The 22,115-nt window shown below is 39.3% G+C and overlaps 1 protein-coding gene across 8 annotated transcripts in view; it reads left to right on the top strand.

Moving 5' to 3' along the window:
- Positions 1–22,115, top strand: part of syndig1 (synapse differentiation inducing 1) — a 96,991-nt gene that overhangs the window by 42,472 nt on the left and 32,404 nt on the right. For 2 of the 8 annotated variants that reach the window (XM_073920575.1, XM_073920576.1), the window contains exon 4: positions 3,681–5,651. The exons of 2 other annotated variants lie outside the window; for them this stretch is intronic. In XM_073920575.1, the coding sequence (XP_073776676.1) occupies positions 3,681–3,809 (129 nt within the window). In that variant the 3' untranslated portion in view covers positions 3,810–5,651. Of the gene's footprint in view, positions 1–3,680; positions 5,652–9,595; positions 15,169–22,115 lie in introns of those variants that run through there. 4 more of the 8 variants (XR_012389103.1, XR_012389104.1, XM_073920573.1 and 1 more) reach the window with 4 other exon arrangements.

The following is a 22,115-nucleotide window of genomic DNA, read 5'->3' as shown; positions in this document are numbered from 1 at the left end:
TGTTTATTTGTATTGTCTGCAATGAAATACAATTTAAAATAAATTAGAAATCACTACTTCTTTTTTATTTATTTGTGTTTTCCATACAGTTCCAACCTTTTCTGATTTGGGGTTGTACACATGCAGGGCTTGACATTAACTTATTTGATCACCAGCCATTGTGGCTAGTAGTCTTCCAACAATAATAGCCACTCGCCATTTTCATTAGCCACAATTTTTTTCTTGGGAAAATATATTAAAACTTTGGCATGCTAAAGTTACTTTTTTTAAAGTTTAAAGTTAAAGTTCATTTTTTTGTTATGTCCACATGCCTCTGTCGGCGTTCTGCCACTCTGGTCTTGTAAATTCTTGTTTTGGTGGCAGAGCTCGGACACTAGCTCTGTCTTGTCCTGTTTCTGTCATTGTGTGTCTCTGTGTGCGCGCGTGCCGTCGTGGGTGTATGCAGAGTGTGCGCGCTCCTGCTTAATGCGGCCGCGCTGGCTTTGCGTGCCTCGGATGGGCGCGCTCTTGTACTCGTGTTTGTGTTTTCGTCTGTCTGCAGCGTGGTGTTTCATTCCCAGCGTCTCAGTCTAGTTGGTTTCGGTTTTGGTCGGTGCTGGGATGAAACATGCACGTTGCGTGTGTGAGTGCACGGTGAGTGCTTTCATTCATCGTGTACTCGTGTTTTGCGTTCAGTCTTCTGTTGATGTTGTTATGAACACGCGGTTAATGAGTTATCTCATTGGCTGCGTGTTCTAGTCTTGTTTTATGTGAGCGCATGGCTTGTGTTGTCTCTTTGTGTCATGTGCTCTCCCTTCTATTGTCTAGTCCCACCCTCCTTGTTAACCCATTATTAGTTAATTATGTTCATCTGTTTGTGTGTTAATTTCCCACAGTTTATAAACCCCTCATGTCTGCTGTCCTGTGCCAGTTCGTCATCACATCTCATTGTTTGAAGCCTTGTCTTGTCTGTCCAGCCCTGTTGCTTACCAGCCAGCCCAGTCAAGTTTGTTTGTGTGTTTTGCTAATGTTTTCCCCCTTGGGATAGTTTACTTTGCATTTTATTTTATTTGTATCATTTAATAAATTCCCATTTCCCTACATTTGAGTCCTCGCTCCTTTTTCCCCCATTTCCGCTCACCAACCCCGACAGCCTCCTCATACATTTAAGTTTTTCAAATTTTATTAATTTTTCTATGACCACACCAAAAATGAATAAATATTTCTTAGCCACAATTTTTAAATTATGTTTCAAAACAAGCAAAATATAGCTGTATACGTGCACTTTTTAATTCAACAATTAAAAAAAAACAACAACAAACAATTGATATTTATAAAAAAAATTGATTGACATGCATCTAAAATAATGGCTATGTATCTCAGATCTCCAGTTAAATAAATAAAAATGGGGAGTTAATCTCTTATTAAAGCAATGTTTTTTGTAAAAAATGATAATTAAACCTCAACAAAAATAACTGTAAGCAAAAGGTTGAGTTGATCTATCTACCCTGCTGAAAAATCCAGCTTAAACCAGCCTAGGCTGGATGGCTGGTTTTAGCTGGTCAACCAGGCTGGTTTTAGAGGGGTTTTGGCCACTTCCAGGCTGGGTTCCAGCCATATCCAGCCTGGTCTTAGGTGGTCAGGCTGGGACATGACCAGCTAAAACCTGCTTGACCAGCCTAGCCAAGCTGGGACTCCAGCCAAAACCAGCTATATCCAGCCTAAACCAGGCTGGTCAAGCTGGTTTTAGCTGGATTTAGCTGGTCATTTTCCAGCCTGACCAGCTAAGACCAGGCTGGAAATGGCTGGAAATGGCTGGAAACTAGCCTGGAAATGGCCAAAACCCCTCTACAACCAGGCTGGTCAACCAGCTAAAACCAGCCAACCAGCCTAGGCTGGTTTAAGCTGGATTTTTCAGCAGGGTAATAATAATGACTGTCATACAATCTAGGATATCAGCTAAGGCAGCTATTGTAGGATTAACAGGCTTAAATGAGAGATAAAGTTAAGTGTCTTCAGCATCACAGTGATATAGTTGCCAATTTTTTCAATGACATATCCTAGTGAGGCCATGCGGAGAAGAGAAGTAATCCAAAAGTCGAGCCCTGCAGCACCCCATTAGCAAGATATTGGACAATTCACCTCCATCAAAACCTGAAAGAACTACTTGAAAGTTAATATCTGACACAATCTAGTGCAGTTGCTGAAATGTCAGTTGTCATGAGGGTTGACAAGATGATCTGGTGGTAGATCCAGCAAGATGAGTGTTGAAGATCTCTTGCCAATCTCAGGGCTTCAGCAATCAAAAGTGCTGGGTTTAGGGTCAGTTCGATCAAGTGGGCTTTAATGTGGTGGGAAAGGTACAAGTGTGATTAATGTTGTAGGAAAGGTACCACAGTGAAGGAATGGGTTGTGAGTGCAGGTACAACTAAAGGAGAAATTGCCTGAAGGGGTGAGATGAAATAGGGTTGATTGAACAAGTTGTACTGTAGGGTATTTGGAAAAGAATAAGTTTGAAGACTTCTGGCATGGAGAGTAGAAACAATGCTGTAAATTTTCTGGTAAGAAGTGTTTGTCAGGTTGTGGTGTGGAGAACATTAAATGTTAACAAGACTGTGTAGTAAATAGATGAAATACCTTTCATTTCTTATTTAACATTTTCTCTCCGCATATCAAACTCCATATAAAGCATGATGGAAAGTGTCAAATTTAATTGAAGCTTGAAACGTGCTCTTTCATAGATTGGTTGAGTCAGGGTTATACTCTTCCTACACTTGAGTCTTTTGAGTGGTGCTTGATTAATAAAACATCACTATTGTTATTCTGTTTGGGAGTCATCTTCTTCCGAACATTAGCATTTTACTACTCCCACATTACTTGTCTTGACCTTTATTCTAAATTTATTCTAAAAACATACCCCTATATACATTTCTGGAGAGAGCAAAATATGTCCCAGGAGCTACATTATTTTTGCAGTTTTTGTTTTCGCAAACCCACGAGAGGCCACTGTGTATGCTTTTTCAGATCTCAAATTTCTCTCGCGAGTGCCATTTCTGCCTACTGTTCTCACGTAAATCCTCCAGAGGTTGCTGTCGACTGACTGACCGATCGACCAATCCCCCACTCAATTCCTTCCCTAAACCCAAATGATAGTGTTTTCAAAAGCAATACAGAAGAAAAACCCTCGCATGATTTTTATGCTGTGTTCACACCAGACAAGGAATGCGTGGATAAGTCGCGTTATTCATGCGTAAATAGATGCGTGAACATTTGAGTTTACTCACTTCATTCGCGTGTCAAAATCCGCTTCATTCGCGCGTCAAGTTCACTTCAGAACAGTTGCAGATTTACGTCATGGGCAGGGGTTCTGTCTGCCCTGTGACAGTAGCTTCGTTGCTAAATGGCTAACATGGATTTTATTGAGAGAATAACTGTGTTATTGTGCTTTATGAAGGCTGAAAAACAGCGTCAATTTGTTCGGAGCAGTGTCTGAGTCCACTAGATCCTTTCAGAGGAGCACCCAGCAATGTGCACCTCTGCGCATTCGCACATATCGTGCCGCAGGATGTCTATTCAAGCCTTTGCATTGACTTAACATGTAAATCACTTGTGCTTGACGCTTCTGGTGTGAATACAGCATTACCATGTTTTCAGATTTGACCACATTCTCACCCTGTTATTTGTTCTTTTTTTTATTTTAGCTTTTGGTTTTGTCTTACCTGCTTTCTGGAACCGTCCTCCACTGGACTCGAACCCTGTTGTCACGGTCAACTCCGCTCTGCGTCTCAAGTCTACTAATGTACATGTCGAGCTATCAGACAAACTGGTAACAGCGGAACAGCCATCCATACGGAGGTAAGCAGTCAGCTGGTAAGCAAGAAAAGGAATGCCGTCATACCGTCCTGCATCATTCGTTTTAAAGACGAAATGCAGCCATATACTGGCTACGTATTTCATGATCTCCAGAAAAGTATATAGAGCTACGTTATCAGAATCAGCCTATGTTGGTATTATTGCATATATATACGTAAGAGGCTTACACATATTACAGTCTAAAATGATTCAATTATCAATGCACAGCAAAAAACTTTATCTACTCTCGAAATTAAATTGCCCACATGTGATGCCAGCTATTAGGTTGTATGAAGGATTTGAAAAAGACGGCAGCCGTTGTCAAGTAGCATACACAATAAAATAGTTGAAGTACATTTTACAGCAAAGCAATATTTCAGTCTCTATCTACTACTATCTACTTAGTTTAATTAAAATGTTGCTTTGTAGTTGTTTGCTTGTTTGCACACAGCGCTGGAATGTCCAGTTTGTACGCTGGATTTTCTTCACTTTACGGCTATTGGAAAATCCAGTTTCTCATCAATTAAACATCTTTTAATTTTTTTTAAGCCAGTGTTATTCCCATGTCTGTCTGCAGCAAGCTGTCGTGCTGTGCGAGCGCTGACATCTCGCAGCAATCTCAAGAGACCCAGAAGTAGGCAGAGCGCATAAATTTTACAGCTGCCCTGTCAATGACCACTTTCACAGGAAGCTAGTGGATCTTCCAGAAGGGAGAAACTGTCTCATGTGCTAATTATCCCTGTGAATTCGTCGTAAATAGCTTTTAGAACAGTTCTCAGAACAGTTCTCAGACTTACTCTCCCTCTTTACCTCTCCCACTTTATTTTTCGAAATTCAGCCTCAGAAACATAGCCTTGATTTGGGGTTGAGATGAAAAACAGCTTGTTTCTTCTTATGTTTTACACTAAGGGTGCACTGAATACTTGGCGGATTCAGATAACTTTTTGAATATTTGCCCGACAACAGATATTTCAACTTATAAGGACAAATCTTGATATAAAGTTTTCTAACAAATGGAATGCTAAAAATGCTAACAAATACTGATGGAGATTCAATTGGAAAAAACTGCAGAAAACAGTGTAACACCTAGACCTTTCTTTTACAAATGATATTTCTGAATTCCTCTTTTTTTTGTGAGGTAAATCCTAACACAAGCTCATTGTTAAAATGTACCCCCGTATACATTTCTGGAGAGTGCGAATTATGTAGCCAGAGCTATGTATGACTGCATTTCCTCTTTAAACTGAATGCTACGGGGCGGTATGATGATGGCTTCTGTTTCTTTTCGCGCTACCTGCTGACTGCTTCTCTATGGACGGCTTTTCTGCTGTTACCAGTTTGCCCAGTTGCTCACCATGTACGTTGGTGGACTTGAGATGCAGAGAGGAGTTGATTACAATGATGGGGTTTGAGTACGGCGAAGAACAGTTCCAGAAAGCAGATAAAACAAACAAAAGGCAAAAAATTTAATGAATAAGTAAATAACAGGGTGAGAACGTGGTAAAACCTGAAATTGTAAACAAAATTCAGGCGGCCCATCAAAGGCTTTTCTTTTTCTGGATTGCTTTTGAAAACACTATTGATTGGGTTTAAGGAAGTGGGTGGGCATTGGTCAATCGGTGCTTTTGAAAACACTATTGGTTGGGTTTAGAGAAGGGGGTGGATGGGGGTTTCGCTCTGTCAGTCAGTCAGTCAGTTAGTCAGTCAGTCAGTCGATAGAGGTCTCTGGTGGACTTACGCAAGAACAGCAGGCGCACTTTCAGAATTTGAGATCTGAACAAGAGTACACAGCAGCCTTCGATGGATTTCCAAAAAACAAAAATTGCAAAAATAAAAAATGTAGCTTCTAGGACGTATATACGTAAGGGTATGTACTGTATCAATAATGAGCCTGGGTTGAAAAATCCCCCATGCACGCATCATGTTGTGATCATATCTAAAACACTAAACTCTATGTAACTCTATTAACACACTATCACAATAAAGTCAACGTTAGCCATTTAGCAACGAAGCTAGAGTCACCAGGCAGACAGAAGCCCACTCATGACTGGTATCTGCGTCTATTGTGAAGTGAACTTGACGAGAAGAGAATTTAAAGCCACAACAGACGAGTAAATTCAAAATGTTCACGCATCTAATTAATCTATGCTGTTTTTAGCCTTCCTAAAGCACATAAACACAGCTACTATTACAATAAAATCCATGTTAGCCTTTTAGCAACGAAGCTAGAGTGACGAGGCAGACAGAAGTCCCAGCCATGACGCGAATCTGCGTCTATTAAACTTATATAATAAAGCCAATTTGAAGCGCGAATAAAGCAAGTAAACTCAAAATGTTCACGCGTCTATTAACTGGCAAATACCATGATTTTTTTCGCGCATTCCGCATCTGGTGTGAACAGAGCATAACAGTGTAAATTACTCTGAATGCATGAAATAGAATTAGACCACCCCATTCATGAAAAAAATGGCACACAAACAAACTCTTACTTTTAATCATATTTAAAAATACACATGAAACTCTGGGCTCTATTTTGACGGTCCATGCGCAGAGCGCAAAACGCAGGGCGCAAACGCTTTCAGGGCGTGTCAGGACACGTTTTTGCTAATTTAAGGACGGGAAAATCCGCTTTGCGCCAAGGCGCATGGTCTAAAAGGGTGGAGTTTATTTTCTTAATGAGTTATAGGTGTGTTTTGAGAATAAACCAATTAGAGTCTCATCTCCCATTCCCTTTAAGACCCAGCTGCATTGCGCCAAGAGCGCATTTGCTATTTACAGGACGCAAAGTAAGTCTAAGTGGAAAAACTGAGCATTTCACAAGCAAACAGTTAACAGTTGACAGTTTTTTAACAGATAACTGTTAAACAGAGCATCTACTGCGTGAGAATGAGAGATAATGGATCACTTTCACTTTCGCTCTTGGATAGGGAAACCTTTACGCACAGACATCAATTAGCCTATAAATAATTAATTTCGTTTGTTAAGCGCAAAGATTTGTTTCAAAACTATTTCTAAATTCAGTTCTAATTTTTTAGCAAACGAATAAATGAACAATAATGGCCAAGTGTGGTCAAAATACTGAGTTATTTCCAAATACACCTGCCATGCCCCATATGGTCTTAAACCTGACAGGTGGTCAAATCTAAGCTTGTTTTTAATAAAACAAATATAAATATGGATATAATAAATAATACTGCTAATAATAATAACATTATACAAAAGCAAATTGTTATGAATGAACTAAAAAAGCCTCCCGAGATGAAGAAGACATAAAAGCAGTGATTTTTCATATTTATGTAGGCTAGAAAATAATATGTTTTGTAACATTTTAATCCTTTATATTTATATCCTATATCTATTCTTATTATATCCTATATATATCCATAATATTAAAATCTTTTCATATGTAAAGATATTTGTCTATTGCTCTCTTGTGCGTATTAAGCAGTGTGTAAGCGAGGCGCAACTCTGCGCCGGAGTTTAGACCAGGTTAGTTTTGGTCTAATGAAAAATCTATTATAGTTTTTCAAAATAGCGACGCGCCAGCGGTCCGCCTCAGAACGCCTTCCTTATTAGACCAGAACGCCTATGGGCACACATATGAGCGCTAATGCATTTGCTATTTAAACAGCGTAGCGCAGCGCCTTAAAACGACTCTTGCGCCAAGCTGAAACTACCAAAAGACTATTGCGCCGCGTCTTGCGCCCCACTGCGCCGGATGTATGATAGGGCCCTAAGTCTGACACTCGCCTGACATCATCCAGGCTAAAAAAATGCACATCTATGGTGATTTTGAACCTTCCTCATGATGCAGTCGGTCAAAAGTAGCTGAATTATGATCGGCTGCTAAATGTGAGGGCGTTTCAGCATGACCCGATTAGAATCATCAGACTATTGTGGGAAGACCTTTTTGATGGAACCTGTCAAAGATAAACGACACAAGCTCCCAGACAGACAGTCCAGCTTTTCTCTGGATGCAATTACAACCATTAAGCAATAAATTGCAGCAGTAGATGGCAAAATGTCTCCGAGCGGTCAGGACGGAGCATCTGTAAAGCCTAGTTCACACTAGAGGATTTAAAGCCTGATTTGAGCCCGATTTGGAAGTTAACGAGCTCGCCGACAGATCGGGCTGTGATCGGGAAGAAATCTGCGGGTGCTCGGCGCTCGCCGCTCTTTATGTGTGAACTACTGAACAACGCATCAACGAGGCTCGCTGACGCGTCGCCGACACCTCGCAGACGGTAATCCAACATTCAGCATGCTAAATATTCCAGAGCAGTCGGCCGACTCAACCCCACGTGTGGTCAGATCTAGTGACGAGCTGCAGCCAATGAGAGAGCATATCAGCATGAGCTGAATGGCTGTGTGTTCAGGAGCTCAGCAGAAACATCTGTGATTGGTCAGAATGGGCATCAGTGCACTCGCTTCATTCTGTGTTAGCACAGACATGAGAGGAGGATATATTAACAGTGGAACTAGAATTCTGTAACTATTAGAATTACCGTACTGCTCATTCTGACCGTTCTCATATAAAACGCCATATTGTCACAACATATTTACATTCAAAGCTATTATTGAGATATTAAAATTAAGCTTTGAATGTCTGGCATCATATTTAATGACACCATTACCCTAAAAATATAATCTTTTTTGGTAATCCAGCCTATAAATATGTAGTTAAGATACTAGAACATGCAAAGGTCTTGGCTTTCATTTTCACTTTCAAACAGGAGCTATTCGGCACAGAATATGCTGTTTTGAAAGATATCTGAAGTAAATTGATGTTTTTGCCATCAGAAAGTTTTGTTTATGTTAGCAGGAAGTTGCCAGGCAAGAAAATGCACACATATTTAAAGTCACAGCGAAAAGTATCAGACATGCATGCAGTCATTTTGACCAATATGGTAATTTAAGGCAGAAATGCTCAGTTCTTTACTGTTTTGTAATAAAAAAAATAACAATGTCAGAAAGAAATACACTGATAGTTAGAAAACGGCAGGGTGTTATAAATATGTTAGTTTTATTTCAAAGAGTTATAAAATTACAAAGATTAAAAACTCTCTGTGTATCTATCCACTGGAACCTTGCAGATGAGTGATTAATCCGCTGATGAATCAGCTGATTTGACGATGTTTTTAAATGCTTTCTCCAAAGCTTGAAACACTGTCAGTGATGTCATCAGCACACAAGCAGCCAATAGTGTTCAGCTTTTCTGACGACTCCTCCCTCAAAACTTCATTGGCTGTGGTTTGGTAGCTTGAATGAGCTGATGGGGAATGAGATGTTGTCAGATCATGTAGTGTGTGACCCCCCTCTTGTGGATCGTTCACGGAGTGTTGCGTAGTGTGAACACCACAGAGATTAAAAGACACAAAGTCCAGTCATGTAGTGTGAACAGCACAGCAATCTGCTGATGTTTAAAATCCTCTAGTGTGAACTAGGCTTAAGCGAGCAGGGAAGGTAAAACAACATGGCAGCCGGGTATTAGGATGTAAATGAATTCATCAGAAATATCTGTCCTTAATCTTGGCAACATTTCCTAGACTTCAAAGGCTCCCCCGCAGGAGAGCTCTGAGTCATGCGGCACTTATTATTTATGCACTTTAGCAGATCTGTCTGTCAGCTGTTGGAGAGCAGCCAATTAATAATTTCTCTGTTTTCTTTCGTTCTGCGTCTCTTTTATGCGGATCATAGCCCGTTTACACTGCGAGCCTTTTCAAAACATGTCAACATGTCTCTGTTCTCTCTCTCCCTCACGCAGACTAACAAAGCGGTGACTAAAGGGGACTTTCACCATGCCAGCTCCAGCTCCAGACGCGCGCTCTTCCTCGCCGTCCTGTCCATCACCATCGGGACGGGCATCTACGTGGGTGTGGCGGTGGCCCTTATCGCATACCTCTCCAAAAACAATCACTTGTAGCCTTCCCGTACCCAAGCCACTCTTTCCTTTCAGCGCTCCGGTTCATCAGCTTTTTTGGGAAAACAAAGGTCAAAGGTCATGACTATGGGGATCACCAGCAATGTGTTCCACCTCTGCACTTTCAAAGGGAAGGTCGTTTGTGTAAATGTCCTGATCACCTTTCTGCATTTTTCATGTGAACGTGACGCCTCTACTATTGTTTTTGTTTGTTTTGTGCTGCAAATCTAATAGATTGACTTCACGCAAAATCGAAATCGAGGCTGCGGTGGGAAGAATCCTGGAAGTATCGTCTGAGTCACACAGGAATGTTCTGTACCTGGCTGTATATCTAATCAGCGAAGAGCAATCAACACAAATTGATCATTTCACCGCCTTCCGAGTGACCCGATGGTCTGTTCTAAATGAAAAGTGAAAATAAATGAGGGATGTCAGACCTCATTTTGAGCTAAGTTAAGGGGAAAGACACTAGTTAGCTAACGTTTTCTTTCCCAAACACACGTTGTAGATGCCATTTATCAAACTCAAGTTGATGAACTGAATCTTTTACTATATTAGACCTGTCACAATACAAAATTTCATTACTGAATTTTATAAAAACCGTCAAGTTCCCTCTAGCATTTAAGCACTGTTTTGTCGGCTGATTTGCCATTGTGTTCACCGGTGCTCAACAGAAATGACTGAGATTGGCTGTGAAGGTCATCCGTTCACTGCACCTTTACCACCAAGTGCAAACACAGACGAGCAATCCGCTGATGACTCGACTGATCTTTGCGTCTTTAAAACGCTCCAGTGTTCTTGCATCTGCGTTTGCACTCAGCGAAGAGCGGGGAACTGATAACCTTCACAGCCAATCACAGTCATTTCTGTTGAGCACCGGTGAATACTATGGCAAATCAGCTGTGTTTAAGAACGCGCTCAGCGACGCTTAAATGTTAGCGGGAAGTACTGGGACAACACTATTACAGAGAACACAAGGGTATTCAACAGAGGACTGCATTGTTTCATCGCTCACCAGGTTGCATAGGCTAAAGCAGGGAAGCCCCCACTGTGTTTACCTGGTGCCATGAACTGAAGCCTAGGAGGACACTCTTCAAGAGATTGTGATGCTGTTTGATGCCTAATATGCTTTTAGTTGTTTAAATTAAACTAGACTGAATGATATTAAAGGGATGTTTACACCACATCTGCATTTTAACATCGCGGCATCCGCTGGAGATTTGTAGTACGCAGCGTATTCCTGCAATGTTTACAGTGCTGATCCTATACCTATAGGGTTTCTTCCCACCGCAGCCTCGCTTTTCGTGTTTTAAAACGGTGGCCGCGTAAAATAAGTGAAAACTGCACACATATGATTCTGGCCAAGTTAAAGTCAATATGAAATCAAATCAGACCTGATTTGCTTTCCTAAAGGGGCTATATGTAAGAATTTTCATGTATTCATTGTTTTTAGTTTATTGCCAATTTGTGAGCAGCTTATTAATAACCTAATTATGAAAGCCAGTAGGCTGCTTTGTACGTGCCAGGAAAATGAAAATGTTGAAACATGAACACATGAAATGAATGCTGACAGAGTGATACAGTATACAGTAGAAAGTAAGGGTGCACTAAAATAAAATTCTAGACCAAAACCAAACAATCTGAATGCCCCTGGGTGAAGAATCAATGCTTTGGGACCACAGGATTTCATCTCTGTTATTCGCAGACGATGTTGTTCTGTTGGCTTCATTGAACATGGACTTTCAGCATGCACTGGGGCGGTTTGCTGCCGAGTGTGACGTGACTGGGATGAGGATCAGCACCACTAAGTCCGAGGCCATGGTGCTCCACTGGAAAAAGGTGGTTTGCCATCTCCAGGTTGGAGGAAAGTCCTTACCCCAGGTGGGGGAGTTTAAGTATCTCAGGGTTTTGTTCACGAGCAAGGGAAGGATGGATTGTGAGATTGACAGGCGGATCGGTGTAGCGGCAGCAGTAATGCGGTCATTGTACTGGTTTGTTGTGGTAAAGAAGGAGCTGAGTCGAAAGGCGAAGCTTTCGATTTACCGGTCAATCTACGTTCCTACTCTCACCTATGGTCATGACCGAGAGGACAAGATCTCAAATACAAGCGTCCGAAATGAGTTTTCTTCGAAGGGTGGCAGGGTGCACTCTTATGGATAGGGTGAGGAGTAGAGCAGCTGAGGTGGCATCTGTTTCAGATGCCTCCTGGACGCCTATCTAGGGAGGTGTTCCAGGCATGTCCCACCGGGAGGAGGCCTCGGGGAAGACCCAGAACACGCTGGAGGGACTATGTCTCTCGGCTGGCCTGGGAACGCCTTGGGATCCCCAGCTCATGTTTTCTGACTTTTTTCTCTTTTAGTCAAAAATGGTAAATAACCCATAATTTTTGTTGACCAAAAATTTGGTGCATCCCTAATAAAAAGAGTTATCCTGCGAACTGTACATCAGTGTGTCATGCACAGAAAAGGATTTATTTAAGGTAGTCTTACATAATCATATTTATAAATCATAGAGGTTAAATTATATATTCAAATACATATTTATCTTTTTATCAAAATGAACGAGTGCTACACATTTATATATTCATCATCTAGGTGTTAACAATATTTCCCGCAAAACTATTTTCAACCTCTGATGTCAAAATGAGCGATGTCTCACGGCAATTCGTAACTTTTTGATTTAGTGGCTAATTCGTATTCATTCGTACAGTTTTATATGATTTGCTCATCTTCCAATGACGGTTGGGTTTAGGTGTGGTGGTTGGGTGCCACGCCTTCTTTTAAAAATCATACAACTCATATTAATTTGTACGAATTAGCCACTAAACTGACAAAACGTAAAATAGTTCTGTTTTCTGGTGAGATCAGGCTGAATTCAATTATTGTTGACTACGTTTGTTGCACATATTGTGTTAAGTTCCATTGATGTCCACTGGTGTCACTAATAACAAGGTTTTCTGAATTCAACATATAGCCTCTTTAATGCACGTTTCTGCTCATATTTTGCACCTTTTTTCCCAAAGATATACATTAAATCTTGCTGTACCACTAAACTACTTTTTTACCCGATAGCATCAGCTAATGGATTTCCAATTACGATCCAATTTATTAAATCATAAGTCAGTTGCAGCAACTCTGTTTAAGCTTAGCAAACGTTGGTTGGTTGGGGGTAAGATGCCACAGACGGCTTCTGTTTTTTTTTTTTTACATGCTACCAGCTAACCGCTTACCTCAATATAGCTTTTCCAGTGTTGCCAGTTTGCCCAGTAACTTGCCGCGTACGTTGGTGGACTTGAAAGGCGGAGCAGAGTTGACCATGACAATGGGGTTTGAGTCCATCAAAGAACAGTTCCAGAAACCAGTTAAAACAAAAGCAAATAAATAAATAAACAACAGGCTGAAAATTTGGCTTAATCACATATCCGCGACAGCATTTCCTTTTCTACATTGCTTTTGAAAACACTAACGGTTGGAATTAGAGAAGTGGGTGGGTGAATCAGTCAGTCAGTCAGTCAGTCAGTCAGTCAGTTGACAGCAAGCTTGAAGCTGTCCTGGTCGGTTGAAGCGTATACTGCACCCTCTAGTGGATTTCCGCAAGAAGAAGACGCCTGAGAGAATTTGGAGATCATCAGAAAGCATACACAGAGGCATGTGGTGGATTTACAAAAACAAAAACTGCGAGCTGATGTACCTCCGGTTGTTTTTTTGCTGTCCCCTGCAATGTAGACCTGGATATATTTCTGCAATGAGTTTGGGTTGGTTACAACTTAGCAAGTAAATGTTGTCACACCATTCTTTCTTGCGAGCATTTACACACCGTTTTTAAAAATGGTAAAATGGTAACACACCAAGTGTATTTGGGGAACACTTTAAATTATTTATTATTCAATTATTTATTTATTTATTTATTTGACTTTTTTAACTATACTATTGTCATTTACTTGAAATGCATTTTTTTTTGTGATGTCATGCACATGGATACTATGCGTTCAAACGTAAAGCATATTTGTAGCATTACTGTACAAAGTGGCATCGGCAGCTACCGGCCTGGCATGCAGTGAACAGAAGTCATTTTGACTGCTTTGCCATCTGTACGCAAAACGTGTTAGCATGTAAATGACCATGAGTTGAAACAAACCTCATGTTTGATTGTATGACTACAATTATGGATGTTTACAATCTACAATTGGTGCAACAAAAATTAACAACCCAGGCTCTATCTAAAAACGTACCTCTATATACATTATTGGAAAGCGCCAATACGTGCTAGGAGCTATGTTTTTTGCGGTTTTTGTTATCGCAAATCCACCAGAGGCCACTGTGTGTGCTTTTTCAGATCTCAAATTTTTCTTGCGATTGCCATTTGCACCTGCTGTTCTTGCGTAAATCCACCAGAGTGCTGTCGACTGACTGACTGACTGACTGATCGACTGACCCACCCTCCTCTTTCCCTAAACCCAACCAATAATGCTTTCAAAAGCACAGACTGATCTGGTTTCTGGAACCATTCTTCACCAGACTCGAACCCCGTCATCGTGGTCATCTCCTCTCTGCATCTTAAGTCAGCTGACGTATATGGCAAGCTAAATGGACAAACTGGTAACAGCGGGAAATCCACCCCTTTGGAGGTAAGCAGTCAGCTGGTAAGCACGAAAAGAAACGGCGTCGTACCACCCCCTACGGTTTGTTTTAAAAACAAAATGCAGCCATACATACTGCTGGCTTTATAATTCGTGATCTCCAGAAATGTATATAGGGTTACATTTCCAGATCGAGCCTGCGTTAAAAATTGCTAGTTATGAACTTACAAACAGGTGCAACTATTCTTACTGTAGATTTTGCATTTTGGTTAAATTTTTAACTTTAGTTTGATTCTGAAACACATCGGATTATAGAAGTAAACAGACATTTCATGTTGACTTTAATATCGTTTTTTTCCACAGTGTTTGGTATACAGATCTAACCTGTCAAAGATCTGAACAGGATCTGAATCTGAACAATCAGCGCTTTTTCTTGAATGTTTTTTGGAGTATGTGAAGCATCTATCTGAAGTGCCGCAGTGCTTTCAAGCCTTTTTACTAAGAGCTACTGAATCTTAAGGTCTGTGACACAGGAAGGGGCATTTTCAGCACTCCACTCTTTTGATATTAAAGACACAAAAATCAACACGAAGCCATAAAGGTGGGTTCCTCAAGCCTGCGTGTGGACTTTTTTTTTTGAGAATGTATGGATGAATTCTTCTAGTGGGGCTGTAATGTTCACTATTAACTACTCTGTAATCAAGTTCTTAGGCTTTTGGTTTGTATATGTCAGTCTTTAAAGCTGTAAATGCCTCCGCTGTCGATTTTTCTCCCACACTTTGGGAAACACCTCTTGCCAGCAAGCTCATGCTAATTAAATGTGGTCTTTTCATTCAAACATGGTTCTGGTGTGTTCATCTGATTTGATCTCAGAATCTTTTGTTGTTTGTTGTGTGTAATAAAGTGTGAAAAATGTTTGTGTAAAAAATGGACAAAAAAAACTGTAGAGACATTACGCTGAAGATAAAAAAGTGCTGTGAAATTTATAGATAATTATAGACTGAGACCTAGATAGGGTAAAGACCATATGTCCCACATTATTGTAACAACAATAGGTTCATATCCATTCAAGGTTCAAATGATTTAAAATATCCTAAACTTCTTCCTTCTAAGATCCTGCTCTATTTGGTCAGATGGCACAGTTTGTTGTGATTGGTCTATTGCTTCTATCCATTCATCCATCCCAATCCAATCCATCCATCCCAATCCAATTCTATCCAAATCTAATTTATCCATCCATCTCAATCCAATCCAACCCATCCATCCAAATCCATCCATCCCAATCCCATCCATCTATGCATATATCCATCCAACCATTCATCCTAATCCAATAATCCCAATCGATTCAATCCAAATCCCATCCATCTATCCCAATCCCATCCATCCATCCATGCATCCATCCATCCATCCATCCATTCATCCATCCAATTCTAATCCAATTCAATCAGTCAATCAATCAATCAATCAATCAATCAATCAATCAATCAATCAATCAATCAATCAATTAATCCATCCCATACAAACTAATCCTTCCAGTCCAATCCATTGCTCCCTCCTTCCCAGTCCAATCCATCCATTCATTTATCCATCCATTTATACCAATCCAATCCATCCATATCCCATCCATTCATTCATCTATCCATCTATCCCAATCCAATTTCATCCATCAATCCAATTATCCTAATCCATCCATCCATCCATCCATTCATACATCCCAATCCAATTATCCCAATCCGTCCATCCATTCATTCATCCTAATAAAACTTTCCCAATCCAATCCAACCCATCCAAATCCTATCCATCCATTCCAATCCAATTAAATCCCATCCATCCATCCAATTCTAATCCAATCCAATCCATCCATTCATCCATCTATCCATTCCATACAAACTAATCTAATCCAATCCATTCAATCCAATCCATTGCTCCCTCCCTCCATCCCAATCCAATCCATACATACATCCATTCATTTATACCAATCCAATCCATTCAAAACCCATTCATTCATCTATCCATCCGTCCCAATCCAATCTTATCCATCAATCCACCCATTCATCTCAATCCAATTATCCCAATCCATCCATCCATCCATCCATCCATCACAATCCAATTATCCCAATCCAATCCATCCAAATCCTATCCATCCATCCCCATCCAATCCAAATAAATCCCATCCATCCATGCATCCATCCCAATCCAATTAAAATCCCATTCATCCATCTCAATCCAATCCCATCCAGCCATCCATCCATCTTCAATCCAATATGCATGGTTGCAATTTCAATAATATTTCTACAAACAGTTACAAAAATCTTTATACAAATATAGTTATAGTATAATATTTATGCAAAATCAAAGGATTGTGCATTTAAGCAAAACTGATGCGATTGAATTATTTGAAGTTTGGATTTGTAGTTTAGGCAAACAAATATTATGAATGCCTTTTAGATAAAATTGCTACTGCTAAAATTTTACTGTCATTTAATGTGTTTTTTGGGCATGGTCAATGCATTGTCACTTTAATTAGAGAAACAGAATAAACTTAAAGAATAAGCAGCACTACAAAAATAGACCTGGCGCTGAAACGATCACAGCAAGCAGATTCGGCTCTGCTCCACCCTATCACCGTGATATAAGGCTCTAATCTGTTAACATAGTGGTCAGTTAAAAAAAAAAAAGCATTGCTTATGTTTGTTGTGTGAAAGAGGCTTTACACGAGCTGGATTCACTGGTCAGATGTATTAATACCACACTGAGGACATCTGCTGGTTACAAGGGGGTCATGCAGAATGACAAGCATAAACAAAAAATAAACATTGTTATTGTTTGTCAGTGTGGACGCAAATGTATTTAGCATATTTATATTTATTATGTTTGGTGTGAATGCATATTTAGTTCCAGAGGTTGTTATGTGGGAATAACATATAGAATAACCCTGGAATGTCATGATTGAGAAATCAGAATCAAGTATTCCAGGGAGCCATGTAATAAAGGCAGATATTCTACTAACACTCTTAATAGGATTTCAACAGTTTTTTTTATATGAATTGTTTCTTTAAAGGCAAATCTTTTGACCTGTTTTCAGTCTTAAAGTTTTTGTTCTACAGTTCCCAGTAGCTGGCTGAATAACTAATCACCTGTGCATATTTCATAGTGACAGATAAATCGGCACGGCTTGCCAGATATTAGCTAAGCTGACTTGTGCATTTTACATGCGGGGATGCCTGAGGTTAGGATCTCAAAGAATAGTATATACTGTAGCTTCTACAAAATTAGGTGACTTGGGGAAACAATGCTTCCTAAATAAGGAGACAGACACATTGTTAAGCAGGATGTCCATCTAGAGCTAATTAAAGCCTGAAGTGTGAACTAATGGTCAGAATTTGAATGAAAGTAGCAAACAACAGTGCTCGTTTCTGGAGCAAATCGGGGAAAAATGTCTTAAGGGCCTAATAATTATGATCTTGGCAGCTTAAAAAAAGTATATATTTTTATTTCATCCAAATAAATAAAAATAAAATAAGAATTTTACCAGGAAAAAAAGAAAATATCCGAAAAATAATTCAAATGTAATCATTTTGTCTTTAATTGTAAGTGAGGACTTAGAATTATGTGCATCAAATAAAAGAAAATATGGATAAATGGGTGGATTTATGCACTAAGTGACAGTATTTGTAATTAATTTAGGGATTTAAACCTTAAATCAATCAGATTTTTGCTCTTTCTGGGTAAATATTAGCACATTTGCAGTCATAGTTGATACATAAAAGCCTGACTCATTTGAAGGGCTGACTCTCTCAGTTTACAGTAGCAGCATCTGTTATGAGAGGAGATGATGAGTCACTCACATCTGCAGTTCTCCACTGGCGGAGGAGGAAAGCACAACACACACTTATGACTCCAATAAATGCGATTACAGGACTATGTGGAAGATTCTTCTGATCAGGCTTTGATCATCGACTACATTAACAATTCCATTAATGATTCACTCTTGAGAGGAGTGGCAAAGCATAAAAAATAAATGGCAATTACGGTGCTACACTATCATCCTTAAATACAGCCTTTTAATAGTTGTTTCTTGCTGTAAATATGCAGGAGAATACTTTATTTGAAAATTGATGGGGATTTTACTGGGTGTTATCTGTAAAGTCATGTTACAAATGTATGGTTGTTTAAAAAATATAAACAGGAGACATGAATAAATTAGTGTAATGCTAATTTGATTTTAAGGTTCAATTCTCCCTATTAACAAACTATTAACTAAGACTTTTAGCTGATGCTATTAACTTGCTGCTATCTTATATTTAGTAAGGTAGTAGTGGAGTGGGGTACATTTGCAGATGTAGAATAAGATCATACTTTTATTCATGCCTTACATCTCAACCTTTTTCTAAGTACATGAAAGACATTTTGCATTAATATTATTCTCACATCATTATCATCCTCATCTGCTGCTTATCCTGGGCAGGGTCATGGGGGCAGCAGTCTAGGGAAAGAACCCCAGACTTACCTCTCCCTGGACATTTCCTCCAGCTCCTCCCGGGGGCAGGCAAGCTGAGAGACATAGTCCTGTGTAATGTGTCCTGGGTCTTCTCCTCCCAGTGGGACAAGCCTGGAAAAGCTCCCTAGATATGCATCCAGGAGGTATCGTAAAAAGATGTCCTAGCCACTGGCTTTATAATGCATAATAAGGGCTTTTAAGAGTAGTGGCCAAATTAGTGCTAAGCACCGAATGTTTATAATGTCTGAGTCCACCCCTGTCTTCAACCATCAACATCCACAATTGGAAAAACAAATACTATTGAAGTTAACGGTTACCAGTTTAAAGGGTCACGAAACACCAAAACACATTTTTTGAGCTGTTGACAGTCGTATATGTGTCTCACACTGCTACAAACACTATTAGGACACATATATTTCACTAAAAAGTGTAAATTGGTTGTTTTTGCGTTATTTCAAGCAAATTCGTACTTCCGGTTTGAAACGACTTTTTGAAGCTGCGTCACGGCCATGATATAATAGCCTGTATTCCAGCGTGCAGACTGGACGTCTGTGCCAGAGTGAGTCTTATTACGTCTTACAGTGTGCTGCATTAATGCATGAGTAAGGCTTGGTTCAAACCAATCAGCATGCTCTATTGTGCAACTTCATTAATATTCATTACTGTCACAGTGTTTAGACGACAGAGACGCCACGTTGTGTTGGCAAAACAAGCGTGAAGTGTTGCTTTTATAGTTTGCTGCAGTTAAGTTTTGTTTTCGTTTTCTCTCTGTGAGAGCGCAGGTGGAGTCACGTGTGGATTAACAGTGTACGCGACGCTTGACAACAATAACTTACGTGTCTAAGGAGGATTATTGTTTACCTGAGAGCTGTTCTCATCTGCAAATGCTGAGATCCCGATTCGTTTGTAGTTTCCTCTTAATAAAGACGCGGCTCTAGTTGCTGGTGATTGTCCTGTCTCTACAGATTTGGTAAGTGAGCGACCAGTGCTCTTTTTTTATTCAGTTTGTTCGTATCGAACAAACTATTGCACCGAGTGTAAACATGTTAGCACTACAACCAAACTTTAAACTCGTGTAGGGGTTTTTACTGCATTTAGTGACCGGAATAACACACGCGGCTTTCTGACGCTACCTGCCGTGTGCATCTAAGTTTCCGGGAAATGCTGAGGGTTTTTCTCTCATTCGCCGTACGGTATCAAACATTGCATGAAAAATACACGCTTAGAGCAGATCCTCGAATCAAATATCTCGTTTGTCGCGAGGGACATGAATGAATTCCCTGAATGAAAGAGCCAAACTGCAGTTAAAGTCCACCATTTAAAAATTTGGCAAATAATTCGACTACAGATGTCCATGTAAACACAGTCACTTTCTCCCCTGTGTGTGTGTGTGTGTGTTTTGACTCTGAAAGTCAGTGCGTGCCCAAATAGACACTCCCACAGGACCCACACCATGCCTCTTTTCTTCCTCCGACACTCCCCCCTAAACAGAGCTGGACACGCCCACTTTTCTGACTTTTTCCAAAGTAGAGGTGTGAAAACACCCTGCTGAAACGAGGGGGTGTCATGGCCCTTTAAATTATCTTCAAAATGTCACCTTTAGTGAATATTTTGGTGAACCGTCACTTTAAATATTACATAAAGAAGTTTTTTTTTTCTCAGTTTTCCTTGCGTTTTAAATAAAAATCAAAAAGATGCAATGTATTTGTACTGAAATGGCAAACATTTTTCCTGACGGACACAACTGTTATTTACAAGCATTTGCATTTGTATTGTATCCCTACTGCTCCTGCTCTGCTAAAAGGGTTAAATGGCATCTGGGCGTAAAAGAGCAATTAGCCTAATGCACAGTTGTTCCCTGTTTACGATCATTTGCTGAGATGTGATCTCAAGAGCTTTAATAATGTTAGAGGGGTTCGTGTGTGTTTGCTGCATTTGTGGGCTTTAGTTAATCTCACTCCCACTACAAAGCAAAATAATTAGGTTGCTACACAATACCTGTCGTACGCCATGACTTGAGGGCGGATGCAGATTTGTAAACATTGTGGTTTTCAGCTTCATAATTGGTGGATTGAAATGACTTGTGGTCTTATCGGACAGTGATTTGTTTTATTCGAATGAGCACCTGAGCATCGGAAATGAGCAAAAACACATTTCACCTGAGGGTATTATTGGAGAAAATAAGTCATGCTCCTTCTGGTGTATGTGACGTGCATATTAATAAAGCGAGTTAAATCTTATTAGCAGTGCTTGTATGTTCTCTACAACATATGTCTTAAAGGCACAGTTCACCAAAAATGAAAATTCTGTCATCATTTACTCATCCTTTACTTGTTCCAAACCAGTTTGAGTTTTTGGTAACACTTTATAATAACTACACACTATAAATCATTTATTAAGCATTAGCAAATAGTGAATTCATTATATGTTAAGCATTAACTCTACATTAATAAACATTAGTAAGCAGTTTATAACTGCAGCTACAAATGCTCTATTCTTGACTTATAAGCACTTATATAATGTGCTTAATAATTGTATTTTCATACTTAGTTAATGATTTATTTCTCATTACTAAATTAAGTATCGCATTATTTACAAACCATTTGTATTTAAGAGTAGTTGAGGGTTTTTAGGATCATTCAGAATGAGTTAGTAAATGATTAATAAACTATTGAAATTAACGTTTATATGTCTTATTATTCAGGCATATACTAATAGTTAACTAATATGTTAATAAATGCTTTATTAACTCAACTTCATGCAGTTTTGTGATCTAATGTAAAGTGTGGACTAAAGGCTCAGCATCAAATGAACTATAATCTTTGCAATCTTTTCTAAAATGTAAAATTACTGTAAAGTTTAAAAGTTGCTGAATAACAGGAGTGTTTAAAATACGACAAAACTGGATAAAACAACAATATAAAAATTAAACAATGTGATAAAATGTAATCTTTAAACTCTACAGTGATTTTATTTTAGATCAGGTTGCAAAGATTTATTTTTTATTTGAAGTACAGTTTCATTTGTGTATTTTTAAATGAATAGGAATGAACAATGTCATTTTTCCTGTTTAGAATTTAACTGAGCCTTTATTTGTCATTTATGAAGGATTTATAAAGCATGAATAGTCATCACTTTAGATTAGGTCACAAAACTAAGTGAAGTTGAGTTAATAAAGCATTTATTAACATACATAGTAACCATTAATATATGCCTGAATAATAAGACATATAAACACTAATTTCAATAGTTTATTAATCATTTACTAACTCATTCTGAATGAT

The sequence above is a fragment of the Danio rerio genome, chromosome 13, assembly GCF_049306965.1.
Source record: "Danio rerio strain Tuebingen ecotype United States chromosome 13, GRCz12tu, whole genome shotgun sequence".
In the NCBI taxonomy this organism is placed as follows: domain Eukaryota; kingdom Metazoa; phylum Chordata; class Actinopteri; order Cypriniformes; family Danionidae; genus Danio; species Danio rerio.
The sequence above is the reverse complement of the archived record's forward strand: the minus strand, read 5'-3'. Positions and strand labels throughout refer to the sequence as shown.